The following is a 15,397-nucleotide window of genomic DNA, read 5'->3' on the forward strand; positions in this document are numbered from 1 at the left end:
GTTTTCGGAACGGCACGAAAGACGGAATAAAACATTAATTGACCAAAGGTGCCACTTGCATTCAAAGTACAGTCCCGTTTGAGCTGTAAATACGGTTGTGCAAATAATGGTTTGAATCGACTAAACAGTGTGTCATTCATAGCCTTCACGGCGCAAGGGTAAGGAACAATGCACCAGCACTCTTTGCCCTGTCCAAGCGAGGAATGACACTGAGCTAATCGATTAGAAGGGGTACATTTGAAATGCATATCCGGCATATCACTATACAAGGCCACAGTTCTCCGCAATCCCGGCAGCAGGTACGGCCGCGGAGGTTGATGCAACGAATGCCCATTCTGCCGTAGCTTGCTCTACGGCCGCTCAATCGATGGATACCCTGGCAGCCAGGGGTTGGAACAATACAACAACAGGAATGCCTGCGTCCAATCGTCTTCTTCACCGCTGCTTTTGCAATCAACTGCCGGAATTGCGAACACCCACGGCACCATCAGCTGGCTCCTGTGGCCTACTTCGTTGCCAATTCAGAGCATACCTACTCTGCCCATGTTAAAAGCAGAGCGCAAAGAACATGGACAAACAAGAGGAGGCAAATGCACCATAGTGCTCCAGTGTATTTGTCCTTCTTTAACCCTGTCCTTCAATCCACTTGGTTTGTGGTGAGAGCCGTTATTGGCAAATAACATTGGCGGGTAAATAGTAACGTCACGTGATGCCACGTGAAGCGTTCTACCACCTAGTGTCGCAGCAAAATCTCTCCACTAAACATAAAAAAAGAATATACGAGCCTAATCATGCTGGGAAAGCCTGATAAGCACAGAATGTGTAATAGGGCATCCAAGGAAAAAGAGAAGGGCGTATCGCACACAACCACTCTCTCGAGCGCTGCGTCGAGAACTTCGCTTTTGCGTGATACGACCGCCGGCCCTGTATAGCTCTGTCGGCAAAGCCCTTGGCTCACAATCTCAAAGCGGCGAGTCCAAATCTCGCTGGGGGACTGAAATCTTTTTTTATGGTTCCCTATGGGCTTAACGTCTTTCAGCTTCGATTTTGACTTACAGCCGGCCACTACAGCCGGCTGTTACAGCCAAACATTCCAGAACTCCGTGAAAATCGGCTGAAAAGACACATTCTGCGTTAAAACTGTGACAGCACGCGGCATTACATGGCCACGTGATGCAATGCGAAAATGCATTCTTTGTACCTTTGCCAAATTTCGAATGGTGGCAAAGAACGATTGTGCGTAGTATGTGCGCAGACGAGCACGCAGTGCGTCAGTCGCTGTCTCCGTTAATTTGCGGAACGCAGCGAGGAATTGGCAATTTTTTTATAACGGACTACCAACCGGCACAATCGTTGACACCCGACAGAATCGTTGCGGAAGCGTTCCAGGCACTGTATATCAAAATCGAAGGTAGGAAGCATCAAACAACTCACAGCTCGGTCGGGCCAAGGGAATCCAAGGAGCCTCTGCGCGTATGTCTGTGGAAGGCCTGCATCCCCTTCAAGGCGAGAAGAAGGCCGAGAGGACCGGCTTTCAGAATTTCGAGAGCAAAATATTCTACCGTCACTATTTTGGTTTCTTTGCCCAAAAACCTTGTGATTATGGCAGGCGCATAGCAAGGATATTGTTTCGGGGGGGGGGGGGGGGGGGGGGCACCCATGAAAAAAAATGCTGTATGAGGGGGAGGGGGGAGAGGAGGTCCCAGCAAAATAGAAGATTTCGGGGGAAGCCCGGGCCCCATAGGCCCCCCCTTCCTGGCTATGTGCCTGGATTACGGAATAAGGAGACCTCTGGGAGACACCGTTCAGGTACCAAGAGCTTTCCAGATCTACACTTTCGAAAACCAATTGTTCAAATGTTAGAGTAATGTAAACAAAACGCGGCACTAATCATATTGAAATTACGTCAGTGGTAAGGTTTCCGGCATGGGAGTAAAACGTGCAACAGACGAAGTATACCGTATTTAGTCTCAAAACGAACACACTTTTTTTCCCGGAACTTTTATGCATATTTGGAGGTGTGCATCTGTTATGCAGGGTAAAATTTTGTGCATTTAGACACTGCACAAATGTCATTTCAGGTGCTGATCTGACGTGGTAGGGTACCGCGGCATGTCTTCGCTGACGGCAGCGCATCCACAGCTGGTTGTGGGCGCACCACAGTAACCGTGCTCTATAAATTGCGAACCTTCTAAGAGCGCAGCTCTTAGGCGCACGTTTTCAACTTGTGGCGACGCCGTCGCCATAACTGTGTGTTGCATTGTGGCACGTTTCCCATAATGACGTCACAAAGGTCACTCGTGAAGGTCACGACCTTCACGGTGACCTTCATGAGGGGCAGGAGGAGAGGGTACAGAGGAGGAGAGGAATACCCTCCTCTCTGTTGCCCCCCCCCCCCCCCCCCTTTAAGAGCTGTGCTCTAATTTGGCCTTACAGGAACTTGTGAATGTCTTTCTTTTTTTTAGCGCGCCTTCGGCATTTTTTTTGCGGGAAAAAGGAAAGTGTTTTATGAAGCTCATTGGGCACAGAGAGCAACGCAACCACTTTAGACCTTACCACTTTAACAATTTCACTGTCCAAAAGCGGACCCCAGTCGACGGAGATGTTTGTCGACATCAATGTATTCAATGGACGAAACATCTCCCTAGCTTTGTTAGCTGTGCGCACTGCTTGGTTTCACTGTTGGTCACTTCCGCAACTTCTTACTTGCAGCCGTAACGGCTCGCTCACACTTGCGGATTCGCAGGGGAATTTGCGGAAAAATTGACGCCGGGAGGGAGAATCCCCTTGCTGGCGACGAAATATATGACAATCAATCTGGGACCAATTTTTTCCAAGCAGAAAAAGATTCCATGCCGTCGCAGCCAATTAAAGCGCACAAAGAAAAAGGCGCTTGCTGGCGTCATATCCTGGTCGAGTCGCCCGAGTTGCTGGGGTTGCCGCCGGAGTTGTCAGAGTTCTCAGGTTGTGCAAATGGCACAGGCTTTTGTGTCGGCCAAACACCTGATCGAGACTTAATTATTCGACCCTGTTCGACAAGAGGCATCTGAGCAACGAAGGCAGTGCCCACAAATAAGATCAGTGTGATAAAACTGACACGGGTGGTGCATACACATGGTGTCTTCGTTTCCTCATTATTTTATTATTGCCTTCTCATAGTACCGTGAATGTTGGGCATTTTCCTGGAACTGCGAGTTAGCGTTAACTCTAAGAGAAAGTCTGTGAGAGTGTTTCTTTGAACACCACTCGAGCCAGGGGCAGTGTAGTCCGATATCCGCGAGAGCCGCGTGAACTCGACAGGTGACAACAAATGTGAATGGTGCCATATTTTTCTGTCCAGTAAATTCAGTCGGCGACAAGACAGTTTTTCGCACGTGCGAATGCAACCTTATGAGCGCGTGTGGTGCCATGCCTGGCTGGGCTTGGCCTAGCGTGGCTTGGCCACTCGGCGGCAAAAGTATTTGGCTTGGAGGCTGGCTGAGTTGGGCGTAGTTTGAGACTAGAGGAGCCTAATATTGGAAGTGTGTTCATTACGCACGAGAAAAAAAAAAAAAAACTCAAGATATTGATGACCGTTGTGGGGGATGGTGCATTCATTATATGAGTGTGTTCATTATGAGAGTAAATACGGTAAGGCTTTCAGAACACAAGTTTACGAACCAACGAGTTACAGGGGTGGAGCCAATCGAGTGTATTTGAGGGCACCCCGGAGCTGCACTTGGAGCAGGCCTGGAGCAATTTCAATCGTGCTTTTCAGCATTAAGCAGTGAAACCAGCTAGGGGCTGGGACCCGGAAAAGCCAAGCGAAACATGCTTCCTGTTGCCAATAGACCGATCTCACCAGCCAGTTTGACTACGCCACCGCTGTCGCAAAGCATCGAGGAAACTTTAGTCTTTCTGCGCTTGCGACAACCTTGCTGGAGCTCTGCGCGTGCACGAAAAGTCTCGTGCACTGCCAATTGCCTCCTGTGAACTAAAGTTATGGCTGCCTCGCGCGTGCGTCGAACGCTTGGTGAGATTGGTCTATTGACTACACAGAAGAAAAACATGTTTTCAGGCATGGGTTTTAAGGTTTAGGGGCATAATGACGCGAGTAATGCCTTCGAAGCAGTTTACAGGCCCAGCATTTCCATCTTTTCATTTTCTGTACTGCTGTCACTCTTTGCCTCACTCACTATCACCCTGTTAAAAACAGTGTTAGGTACAAGTGCTGTTGTTTGTTTGTCTTCAATGTCCCTCTTTCCTCATCGTAAATTAGAAACGAACACGCTCAAACATCTACATTACTTCTGTGAGCTTCATGTAACGTGCTGTCCTGCTGGTAAGCCCCTGAACCACTTGGATGAAAGCCTGTGTTGCCTGTTTGTCTTAAATGTCCCTCTTTCCTTATCATAAACATATTATCCAAATATGTACTCGTACTTTACTTAAAGTATCTTTTTCAGGTACTTGCAGAGGAAAGTGCAATTCCCGACTTCAAAGTATATCTCCCGAATTTGATCTTGTTTTGTATCATAAAACGATGGTTTGCTAACAAACAAGTGCCTTACTTGATTCTATTAAATAGTTTGTCAGCTAGTATAAAACAACTACTCTTTGGCCACGTGACTTTATCCAGTATTTGCCGCCATTTCCAAAACAAGTGATGCACCCTCGAATACCCCTAAAACAATGCACACTAACTAAAAAGAAAAACAAAAATCCCGACCCCTGCTTGTTTTGATTTGGACGAGCATTGTACCGGCGTGCGGTCGTGTATCACGTGGTGCACGTTAAAGGCCCCAGGCTAGCAGTTGTACTGCACTGGCTAAATTTCTCATCTACAGCTGAGGGACAAATTGCCTGTTGAGGCAGACTAAGTTCTAGACTGTATAAACATACCCACACCCCAATTTCTTTTTTTTTTTTTTTTATTATTCAAGCAAATTTTGTTTTTATTATTGGAAACAACAAAGCTCTAAACTAGCTTTACTTATGTGGGCACAATGAACAAATCAACATGCAAATCTCTCCAGAAAGCTTTTGGTGTTGTCCCAGGCAGAAACTCCAACCAACACAACACACACAGCTGTACCCCATCTCAAGAGTTTTTGTGCAATTTTGCGGAAGGCAAACACACGAGCACGTGGCTTTAGAAAGGCTCTTGTGCAAACTTAGTATACCCCAGAAGAGCCGTCGCACATCATAAAATCCGACAGCGGTCGACAGCGGTTTAGCCAGACTTCCTGAACTGGAAAGGAGAAAGGTGAAATCTGACAAACAAGGGGGAAAATTGGCGCCCAATTTACTAATGTTTTGCGGCCCCTAGAAACTCCTAAGAGTGGGAATCTGTTAGTAACAAATTGCATGGTTACTTTTGAAATACTCTTGTTCGAATAATGCTGCAATCTGCAAGCACTTCACCCGATTAACCATCATAAGGATACAATTCCGTTCTGTCACACAAAATATGTTTATAATAATTTACTTGTCAGCGCTTACGTAGGTACATTGGAATCTCCTTCTTGCAGTCATAGCAGAAACCCCCGATAACACGAGATTTTGAATCATCATGACTATATATAGTGATGATTTTATGATGGGCACCACCAATTGTGTCATCTTTGGTTGCTGCCACATGCTTTGACGTGTTTTTTCATTATGTATCCCACACTCTCTTCTGCGAGGCTCGCGATGCTAAGGGTATCTAAAAGTCTTGGGAAATCACAGGCTTCGAATGCATGGTGTTTCGCTAAAATAATGCACTAAATCTGCATTTACAAAGAATTAAATTACACATTTTGCAATATGAGGTTTTCTTATCGGTAGAGAAGCAGAAAACACAGGCACAACTTCATCGTAAAGAGTGTTAATAGTATATGCGTGAGAGGGCTGAGATTCATTGGAAAAATCTGGAAACATTTATTGGGCCCCTACCTACGCAGCATGGTCCCGTAACAAAGCCATTCGGAAGAGTAAAAAACATATAAGCAATTACAAAAGACCACAAGGGAATTTAGACGAAAAGAGAAAAGGGGGATGTCAACAAAACTGCTCACTTTTTTAGACTGAAAATTGAACATCAGTTAAGACCATACAAGTCGACTTCCGTTAATACGACCTCGACGGGACATGCGAAATTGGGTTGAATTATTCGAAAGTCAAATTAAAAGATGCGTGCCAAATTTTGAATACTGCAAACGACGTAAATTTCGCAAGGACCTAATTTTCGCGACTTTCGCCAAGCGCCTACGATTTGCGAAAAATAGGTCCCGCGAACAATTCCGGTAAAATGCAAACACATTGGATCAATATTATGAGATCCCACCGCGCTGCAAAAATTAGAACCCGCAAATTATTCCAGAACTTCAGCTTTGACTTCAACCGCAAAACTTCAACGAAATACTAAGCCCGCAAAAAATAAGTCGTTTACAGTATCTAGCGCTTTAGATCAGGTGGTCTAACATTTTTATATTGAGCTGCCGCTGCATTGTGCTTGTCCTTCGCATGTTCAGTGCGGCGGTGCCACCGCTGTACCGCCATGAAGCAGCGCTCGCTGCTCTGCGGTGGTGTTGCAATGGTTGCTTTGTGTTGAGGCCCATTCGGTGCGGCAACGGCGGTGTGTGTTGAGATGCATTCGGTGTGGTGGAGGCAGCAGTGACCGGCGGCGGGCGCTGCTGCCACTGCACCACTGCGAAGTAGCGCTAACTGCACCGCAGCGGTGTTGCAATGATTATTTTGTGTTGAGTCCTGGATGTGTCCCGTGTCTCAATATGTGCTCTCTTTTTTTTCGCCGATGGTTTTTTCGTTGACGGTTTTTTCGCCGACGGGCGTGGCTGATTGCACTCGTAACTTCCACACCGCGTAATTGGAAAAAAAGGGCCAGTTTTTGTGTGTCGCGCGTGGCCAGTCGTGCTTGTAATTTGCCCACTGCCGGTTCTCTCTAGGGAGAATAAACATATATTTTATATTTCAAAATAGAAATATAACGAGTTTCTTTTTTTTTTTTTTTTCTATAGGAGTGTATGGGGCTTTTGCTAGGACTTTTGAACACGGTCGAACTAAACGATAAGTCAAATTAACCGAGGTTGATTTAACGCAAGTCGACTGGCATTTACGAAGATAGGAACAAATGTCGATGGCAAAGCCAAACAACAATGGTTCTCACTTAAACGATTCGGCAAAACGTGACGGGCAGTTCTTCCAAAGCGTAGCTCTGGAGTGACTCTAGGCCAATCCGGAGGCATCTTTCAAAACTGAGCAGAAATGTCTCTGCAACTCTCTTTTCATTGCACCCCTAATCAACGTAAGATAGGCGAGACAAACAGCAAGCGATACAGAAAGGACAAAACCGAATCCCATTGAAGACCAAAGCCAGCAAAAAAAAAAGCAGCGTGCCGACAGCACAAGAAGCGGCACAAAGCGACGTGGCATTTGAAGCGAGTGGCGTCACTCGAAATTCATACCTCAGTGCGCCTCTTTAGCTCCTGACATGCCTGGGATCGCAGTGTCAAGAAGCGTGGATCGAGCAAAGAAAACAAAAAGGCAACGAAAACTTGTTAGTGCCCGCCCAAACAGCCAGGACCCGCAACATGCACCGCCTAGGTCCTCGTTCCCCGATGCCCAACATAAATGGAAGTGTCTACCCCAAGCAAATCTTTTTTTATTTCTTCGACTACTGTAAAATACCGGGCAAGCGCCCACTTAAAATTTAGAGATAATCGCGAAAAAATAGGGGATGGGCGCTTGTCCGGTCATCAACTTTACATATAAATGTACTGCGTGTATTTCCTTAGATCTTACAAATTTGGGTGTGGGCGCTTAATGTGGAATGGGCGAATGCGCGGTATTCTACGGTAGGCGTGTTTCGACTGGTTGTCACCCCGTAACAAGGTGCTGCCTGTGGACATCTGCTAGAAACGTCGCACGCCAAAAACGGCAAGACCGTAATGTGCGCAGTGGACCCGGCTGCTTTTATATAGAGGTGGGAGGAGTCTGTCAGGCAAAGCTAGAGACAATAACAATCACAGAGCCTCAAATGAGTAGGTAGAGATTAGCTCAGAGACAGTCGATCATTGACGAAAGGCATTTCGTGCAACAGTGAAGACTAGCTGTTAAACGTTGAGGCCCACTGACAGTTGCATTTCCGTAGGACCGAGTTTCGACTAGTGCGAAAGTTCGCAGTATTGTGCTACAAATAACAGCATTACTGGTAATGCATTACTTTTTTCGGTAACGCAGTAACATACGTATTACATTCTTGAAGCAGAAATGGAAGCAGTATGTACGTTATCCATAGGGTGACCATATTCCTCAAGGTAGAGAACGGGACATACCAGCGGAAAAAAAGGGGGGGGGGGGGGGGGAGGCGTACTAAAGTTTGAGATTGGGAGAAAAAAAATTTAATGAAATTCTACATGCGTGCTATATCTACATGATTCTACATCCGTGCTATATCCAGTAACTAAAAAAAAATATATTTCTACACACGCGTCTTCACGAGAGAAAGTGTTTCTGGGTAAGAAAAGTTCTAAATTTTACTCTCTGGGTAAATATTTTTAAGGTACCTACGGTTCTTTTTGTAAAATATACTTGTAACGAATAACGCAGTTTCGGTTTGCTTCTACTCGCTTGGTGCCAATTTCGAAACTACGTGCTCCTGCGAAAACGGGACATGTTTCTATACTGGGACAAAAATACGGGACAGCAAAAGTGGACCTTAAAAACGGGACTGTCCCGGCCAAAATGGGACGTCTGGTCACCCTAGTTATCCATTACCCCGGTACCTGATAAGATCTGCCTGTCGTAAGATACTTTAAGAGGTTTTAAGGCTCACGGTCATAAGCAATCGCAGGTGTGCAAACCAGCTTTAACAGTCAAGCTAAATGTAATGTGTCCACAATAGATCCCAGTGCTGTAAAACAAGCCAGAAAAAAATCTGTGCTTGCTCACGAAAAGCCCAAATTTTTTCCAAATGTGCAGGCAGGTGGTGATTTTTACCTGGTGGAATCTCAAGGCATAGCTCTCTTCGCCTAAAAAACGACACCAACAAACATGCCGGGGTTGACGGGAGACTCACTTGCAGACGACTGGGTTGTACACTTGCTGCGCCAGTTGGGAGCATACTTGTTTATGCCTTGAACTTTTGCCGGGAAGATAGGACGACTTCAAGGACGACGCCTAGAGGGTGATGTCTAGGACGACACTTAGGACGACCTCAAGGACGAGTTCTAGGACGATCTCAAAAACAATGTCTAGGACGACCTCAAGGACAACTTTTAAGATGACCACGAGGACGACGCCTAGGACAACCTCGAGGACAACTTCTAGGACAACCTTGAGGACGACGTCTAAAACGACCTCAAGGACGACTTCTAGGATGACCTCCAGGACGACGTCTATAGGATGCCGCCTAGGATTACCTCAATGATGAGTTCTAAAACGACCTCAAGAAAGACGTCTAGGACGACCTCAGGACCACTTCTAAGACAACCTCGAGGACGACACCTAGGACAACCTCGAAGACGACTTCTAGGACAACCTCAAGGACGACGTCTAAAACGACCTCAAGGACGACTTCAAGGATGATGTCTAAAATGACCTCAAGGACGACTTCTAGGACGACCTCGAGGACGACACCTAGAGGACGACCTCAAGAATGACTTCTAGGACAACCTCGAGGCCTACTTCCAGGACGACCTCGAGACTTACGTCTAGGACTACCTCAAGGACGACCTCGAGGACAACGCCTAGGACAACCACGAGGATGACTTCTAGGACGACCTCAAGGACGACGTCTAAAATGACCTCAAGGACGACTTCAAGGATGACGTCTAAAACGACCTCAAGGACGACTTCTAGGAAGACCTCAAGGACGACGCCTAGAGGATGCCGCCTAGCACGACCTCAAGGACAAGTTCTAGGACGACCTTGAGAACGACGTCTAGGACGACCTCAAGGATGACTTCTAAGACGACCTCGAGGACGACGCCTAGAGAATGATGCCTAGGACAACCTCGAGGAAGACTTCTAGGACGACCTCGAGGACGACGTCTAAAACGACCTCAAGGACGACTTCAAGGATGACGTCTAAAATGACCTCAAGAATAACTTTTAGGACAACCTCGAGGCCCACTTTTAGGACTACCTCAAGACTACGTCTAGGACTACCTCGAGGAGAACCTCGAGGATGACACATAGAGACGATAAGGGATCAGGACCTAGCTATCTAATAATGCCAAGGAAGGCTGGCTCACGTTGGCTGCCCCCTTTTTTTTATTTTTATTTATTCACACTTGCCATGACCAGAGGGGAGTTTTCTGTCAACATCCGACGCACATTTTGTCCCAGATCCTGGCGCATAGCAGCATCGCTGTAAAATAATGTGCATGCACAGAGTTTTTTTTTTTTACCTGTTGTACAGTGCTAGGATCCATTGTGGACATGCTATACTAGTAAAGCCTAAGAGCCAGGTCCAAGTCTAAGCATTCCAGTTTGCACTTTGAGGTCTCCTCTTCCTACGAACAGCTTTGACCACTGCACATTACTGCAAAAAAACAAAAATTGCACGTCATATTCTAAAACAGTGGTTCTCAAATGGGGATCTGCGGACCCTTTGAGTTCCTTGAAGGCCTTCCGGGGTCCTCGAAGCCTTAGACCGTCAGTCAAACCGAGCAGTAAAACTTCACTTTTTAGTAATTGATGCTGGCTGACCCACAAAGCTAAATAGACCCAACCATGAGCACTGAATGAGAAGGGTTGATTATACTCTGTTTCAGAGCCTCAAAGTTGTTTTGTATGCATTTAGTTTTCTTCATTGATTTAAACTTTTGTTGTTGTAATCGTCTGTACCCTCCTGGTTAATGGAGTCCCCCATCACTTGAGTTGATCCAGATGGAGCCCCTGAAATATTAGTCCCTGAAATAAATAAAACTACTGTTCACGGCAAAAGGAAGATCATGCAGCTTGGAACATAAAGAATGTGCACCCGAACAGCCACGAAGTTAGTACTGTTAGCTTGTTACCAAATGAGCATGAAACTACTGTCGGGTGGCAGTTCAAATAGCATCTAGCCAAATGACATTCGAGCAGTCGGAGAATCAAGCTATGATCTTGACTTTGGGCGTCGTGCGTGGCAAGCGCCGGTTTGCCGATTGGCAAATGGCATTTGACCAAATAAGGTTTAGCATTCCCGCGCGACTCGGGCGTGAGCCAGCAAGTTTCCCACGCTATACAAAGTTGATGATCCGAAGTACACACCTTCTATACTGCAACAGCCCCCCAAAATTTACACAAGCACGAAAGAAAAAAGAAACCACTGTGTTTAGAGGATAGCATTAATTTTTTCTATTGTTCTTAAATATGTGGCCCTTATGACACAGTGAGAGGTAAGGGGAAGTTCATGGTAAACGTTTGTCCACAGAAAAAATCTTTTAAGAGGAGAGCATTCCTCAAAAGTTCTGCACTTGTGAGTTACCTGTCAGTGCAAATTCCTTTACAATTCCTCTATCTGACAGTTTCTGAACAAGCTCAAAGATTCCAAGCAGTCCAGATCCTTCCAACTCCAAGAGCTTCACAAAGTGATGATGAAACCGTACGGGTAACGAAGGCCCCTAAAAACGCACGCCATAAAACCAGCAGCCTAGCTCCAATTTCGTCCAAGTTACATTTTGTTTTGTATAACAACCAGCTTTCTAGTCTTCTCCCCCAAAGGTTTTCTAACACCTAAAAAATATAGGAAATATTCGAGAAAAAAAAAAAGGAGGGGAAAAGACAAACTGTTAAGGACTTTCATTTAAGCATCTTTATTACCTTCACCAATGTGCTCTACTTCCAAGAAGTAAAATGTTGTCTCCCGGATGGAGCCTCACTGGATTTACTTTCTACGACTGCTTGCAACTTATAGTTACTGACTAGCACGAGTGTGGCCACTGCACGCACACGTACGGCATTACATTTGTGCAACGAAAAGTTTCTCCAGAGAAAACTTGAAACTGGCTAGTTGGTCTTCAGTCTGTTTGGCCCAAAGACCAACGGCCACCAGCTCCCTCGTCTTTGCTAGCAAAGGCTGGTTCACACATTCGTGTTTGAGCGCAACTGGGTGCATTGTGCTTGCTTGTAAACGGTATGTTGCCTGGAACGCGACTCCGACTGGTGTGTTCAGCATCCTACCCCGCCCACTCATCAAAAGCGGTCTCAACGTGGCAACGGAGGACGTTACAAAAGCCGAAGCATCACGCCGTTGGACGTCGCGATGCCGGCGGTCGGTTGTATAAGCTCCGGCAAAAAGCACGAGCGAACGTCCCAACTCCTGACCGCCAAAGCTTCTGTCGGCAGTCGAGAAAGACGGCAACTCGCAGCAGAATGCGCGTCTGCCATGTTGACCGTCGGCGCTACGACACCGCCAGTATCGCAACCAGCGACAGCGCGACACTTCTATCCCGTCATCAGGCGGGAATCGAGGGACCACTCTTTTGGATGCAGTAAGCGCACCGGTCGAAGACGACTTCCAGGCACCGTAGCAACCGGTTACGATGAGACGATACAGTAGTACACTGGCGCCATCTGTCGGGCAGCCCTGGAACACTTTGGATCTGTGTATATATTAGCGCAGAATGTGTTTTGTCGGCAGATTTCTACGGAGTTCTGCGACGGCTGGCTGTAGCGGACGACCGTAACGGTGCCGAATAGTGTCGCGCCTGTAAGGAACCGTGTAAAAAGACTTCCGACCACCTCAAGATTATGAGCCAAGTGCTTTGCCGACCGAACTATCCACGCTCGTTGGTTTGAACCACGCAAAGGGCGAGATCGTTCGTGTGACGCGTGAGTGAGCTTGAGCGCTGCGACACACTGCGTCTCACGCAGTGTGTTGGAAATAAAAGCGAATCTTTGGTAGGGAGTGCTGTTTATTCCCCGGTTTCCTTCTCTGGAACACCTGTCGCATATTCCATGCTTACGGGTCTTTGTTAGCATAATCAAGCTTGTATATTTTTTTGTTTCCGTTTTAATGAATAACTTTTTTGACCTGGACTTGAAATACATCCAAGTGTTCCTTCAACCAATGTCTCATAAATACTGCATAGACTCAACATCTCAAATAATGCAACACTTTCGGTCCAGTAACCCACGGTTACAAGGCGGTCTGCTAGACGACGCCAGTGTGTCGGCGTGTTCTTCGGTAAGTGCATATTGCAGAGTGTTTCCAATTGCTAAATTGGGTAACTTGGTTCATGGGCCATGTTTGCAATACTAGCTGCGAGGCTGTAGCATCATTTGCAAGCATGTCCGCCTTTCCAATCGCTTTTCTCCCCGCCCTGCAATGGCCGACGCATGCGCATTTGCGACCAATCTCCAAGGGAGGCGTCCGCCATTAAACTGCTAACGCTCTCCGTGGTTTGAGTTGCTCTCTCTCCTAAATCTAGGCTCTTGTTATTTTCTTGACATAAGCAGCTACGGGCAAGCATAGCGCACCCTATCAGGCTCCAGCACAACTAAGCGAACCAGCCTCGACACTTAAAAAAAAATTGTCACCCATTAAAGTATGCGGAGAGGCCAACTTACGGCGACGGCCCGGAAGACCCTGCGGGCTCGGTGAATGTTGTTGGTCAACCTCAAGCGTCCGTCGTCTGGCGGGACCACTTTTCCCTCCTCCTGGTCTACGTAGACCGCCGCTTCCGGGGCAGCCGAGGGGTGGTGACGCCTGCCATCTGTCTCGGCACCGCCTGCCGCAACTCCGCCCTCCCCCACTGCGTCAAAAAACCACAAAGAAACTCAGAAGCAGCGGACTACCACCACAAAACAACACTACGATTTGAAATTACATCGTGCATACGTTTAGACAGCATGGAGTTAGTTTGCCCCATCTCTCTGCTGTAGGCGAAAAATGTAGCCAGTGCAGTACGACTGCTAGCCTGGGGTCTTTAATGTGCATCGCATAGCTGTGACACAAGACCGCATGCCAGTACAATGCTCGTCCCGATCGAAGCAAGCAAGGGTGGGCATTGAACCCAAGATCCTCAGAGTTCTGCGACGCGAGCTTCCGCTTCACGAGCTCCAAGCTGTAGTGCGTTCCCGCACTTGGCCACCGATCCCCGCACTATGATTCTATGCAGAAGGCATTTCCAATTTATTGCATTTAAAAGGCGACCGACAAGGCATTTATGTGTGGCTAGATTTTAATGGGGATGTGACCCATAAGGTTTCAACGATAGAGAAAATTATCTAGGACTCAAGATGTAGACTCAAAAAATACCACCATTCGAAAAGTGCCCATTCAAGGCTTTCCTCACACTCTTTCTTTTAACAATGTGCAAGGACAACACAGAACTTCTAATATTTTGAAGGTAATAAGAGGCCAGAAGCACAGCTTCGGTAATAAAGACAGCATAATCAATAAGACACAATTTTTAGGACCACCGAAACGCTGAAAACAATGAAAAACTTAATGCGAAGGAGCCCGGAGTGAAACAAAGCGGTTCACACCAGAGGCCTCTGACGTCGCTGTATAAACCAATTTCGTTCTCTAACAACACGCGACACTCCACGCCGAAAAGTAGTTTGGACGGTGTTTCGATACCCTAATATAATGTGCCAGCCTTGCGTAAAAAAGCAAAAAGAACTTTTTTTGGTTTACGAAGGCGTGCAGCCAAAAAGGTTAGTGCCATGCTCGTGACAGAGCGAGTAGATATGCACAATGCCTACTGCGTCGCTCAAGCTCCCAATAAGAACAGCAAAAATTTAACTTGAAACTGTCTTTTGAAAAGAAAAACTTTAGTTCGTCATGCTTGTTCTCTCGCACCCAGGGAGTGTCACGAGTTAAAGACTGAAAAAGCACCCTGCAGGTGAGCGAAGGAGGAATAATGTAACACCTGAAAAAGCTTGAAAACAGTAGTGACGTCGTGAAGCGTTTTCATGCGATAGCATTATTGAAGGGATTGTCTGGTCAATTTTTGTCTTCAAGAATACAATTAAATCTTGTTTTAATAGTGTTTAGGAACATCCTTCGTGCATTATCTGAATTTTTTATCCTCCTCCACGCGAGAAATTGGATTTTAAACTCTTCCAAAACGCGTCCTCAAAAAAATCTCATTTCTGTTGGCAACATTGGCAACCGCAGAAGCTCTGACATAACATCAGGTAAAGAGTCGCGTTGGGGTGCATCCCAACTGCTGTACTGTAACTTTTTGTTTCTTATTCATTTACCCTTGTTGCTCTGTCAAACTCGATCTTTGTGGATTTAAGGGGACTTTTGTTATGCGGTTGGTTGAAACAACCCTCGGACTGCAGACAAACAATGTCCTGTCTCTGTGTGAAATAGAATTGAGTTGTCCGCGTGCGAATGTGGCCGCGACCTGTCAGGTTCCAGATTGGCTTCGGTTTTGCCGCATAAATATATTTTGAAGATACAACTGTTCCTCTA

General features: G+C 46.5%; 1 protein-coding gene across 2 annotated transcripts in view; it reads right to left on the reverse strand.

Annotated features, from left to right (window-relative positions):
- The window catches only part of LOC8050705 (phospholipase D2), a 75,538-nt gene that overhangs the window by 21,816 nt on the left and 38,325 nt on the right, over positions 1-15,397 (reverse strand). The window contains exons 14-16 of one of the 2 annotated variants that reach the window (XM_040219943.2): positions 13,540-13,724; positions 7,446-7,475; positions 1,435-1,499 (exon numbers count right to left, since the gene is read on the reverse strand). In XM_040219943.2, coding sequence (XP_040075877.1) covers positions 1,435-1,499; positions 7,446-7,475; positions 13,540-13,724 — 280 coding nt within the window. The remainder of the gene's footprint in view (positions 1-1,434; positions 1,500-7,445; positions 7,476-13,539; positions 13,725-15,397) is intronic. The other variant, XM_040219944.2, reaches the window with a different exon arrangement.

Source organism: Ixodes scapularis, unplaced genomic scaffold (genome assembly GCF_016920785.2).
Source record: "Ixodes scapularis isolate PalLabHiFi unplaced genomic scaffold, ASM1692078v2 PGA_scaffold4__175_contigs__length_147842914, whole genome shotgun sequence".
NCBI lineage: Eukaryota > Metazoa > Arthropoda > Arachnida > Ixodida > Ixodidae > Ixodes > Ixodes scapularis.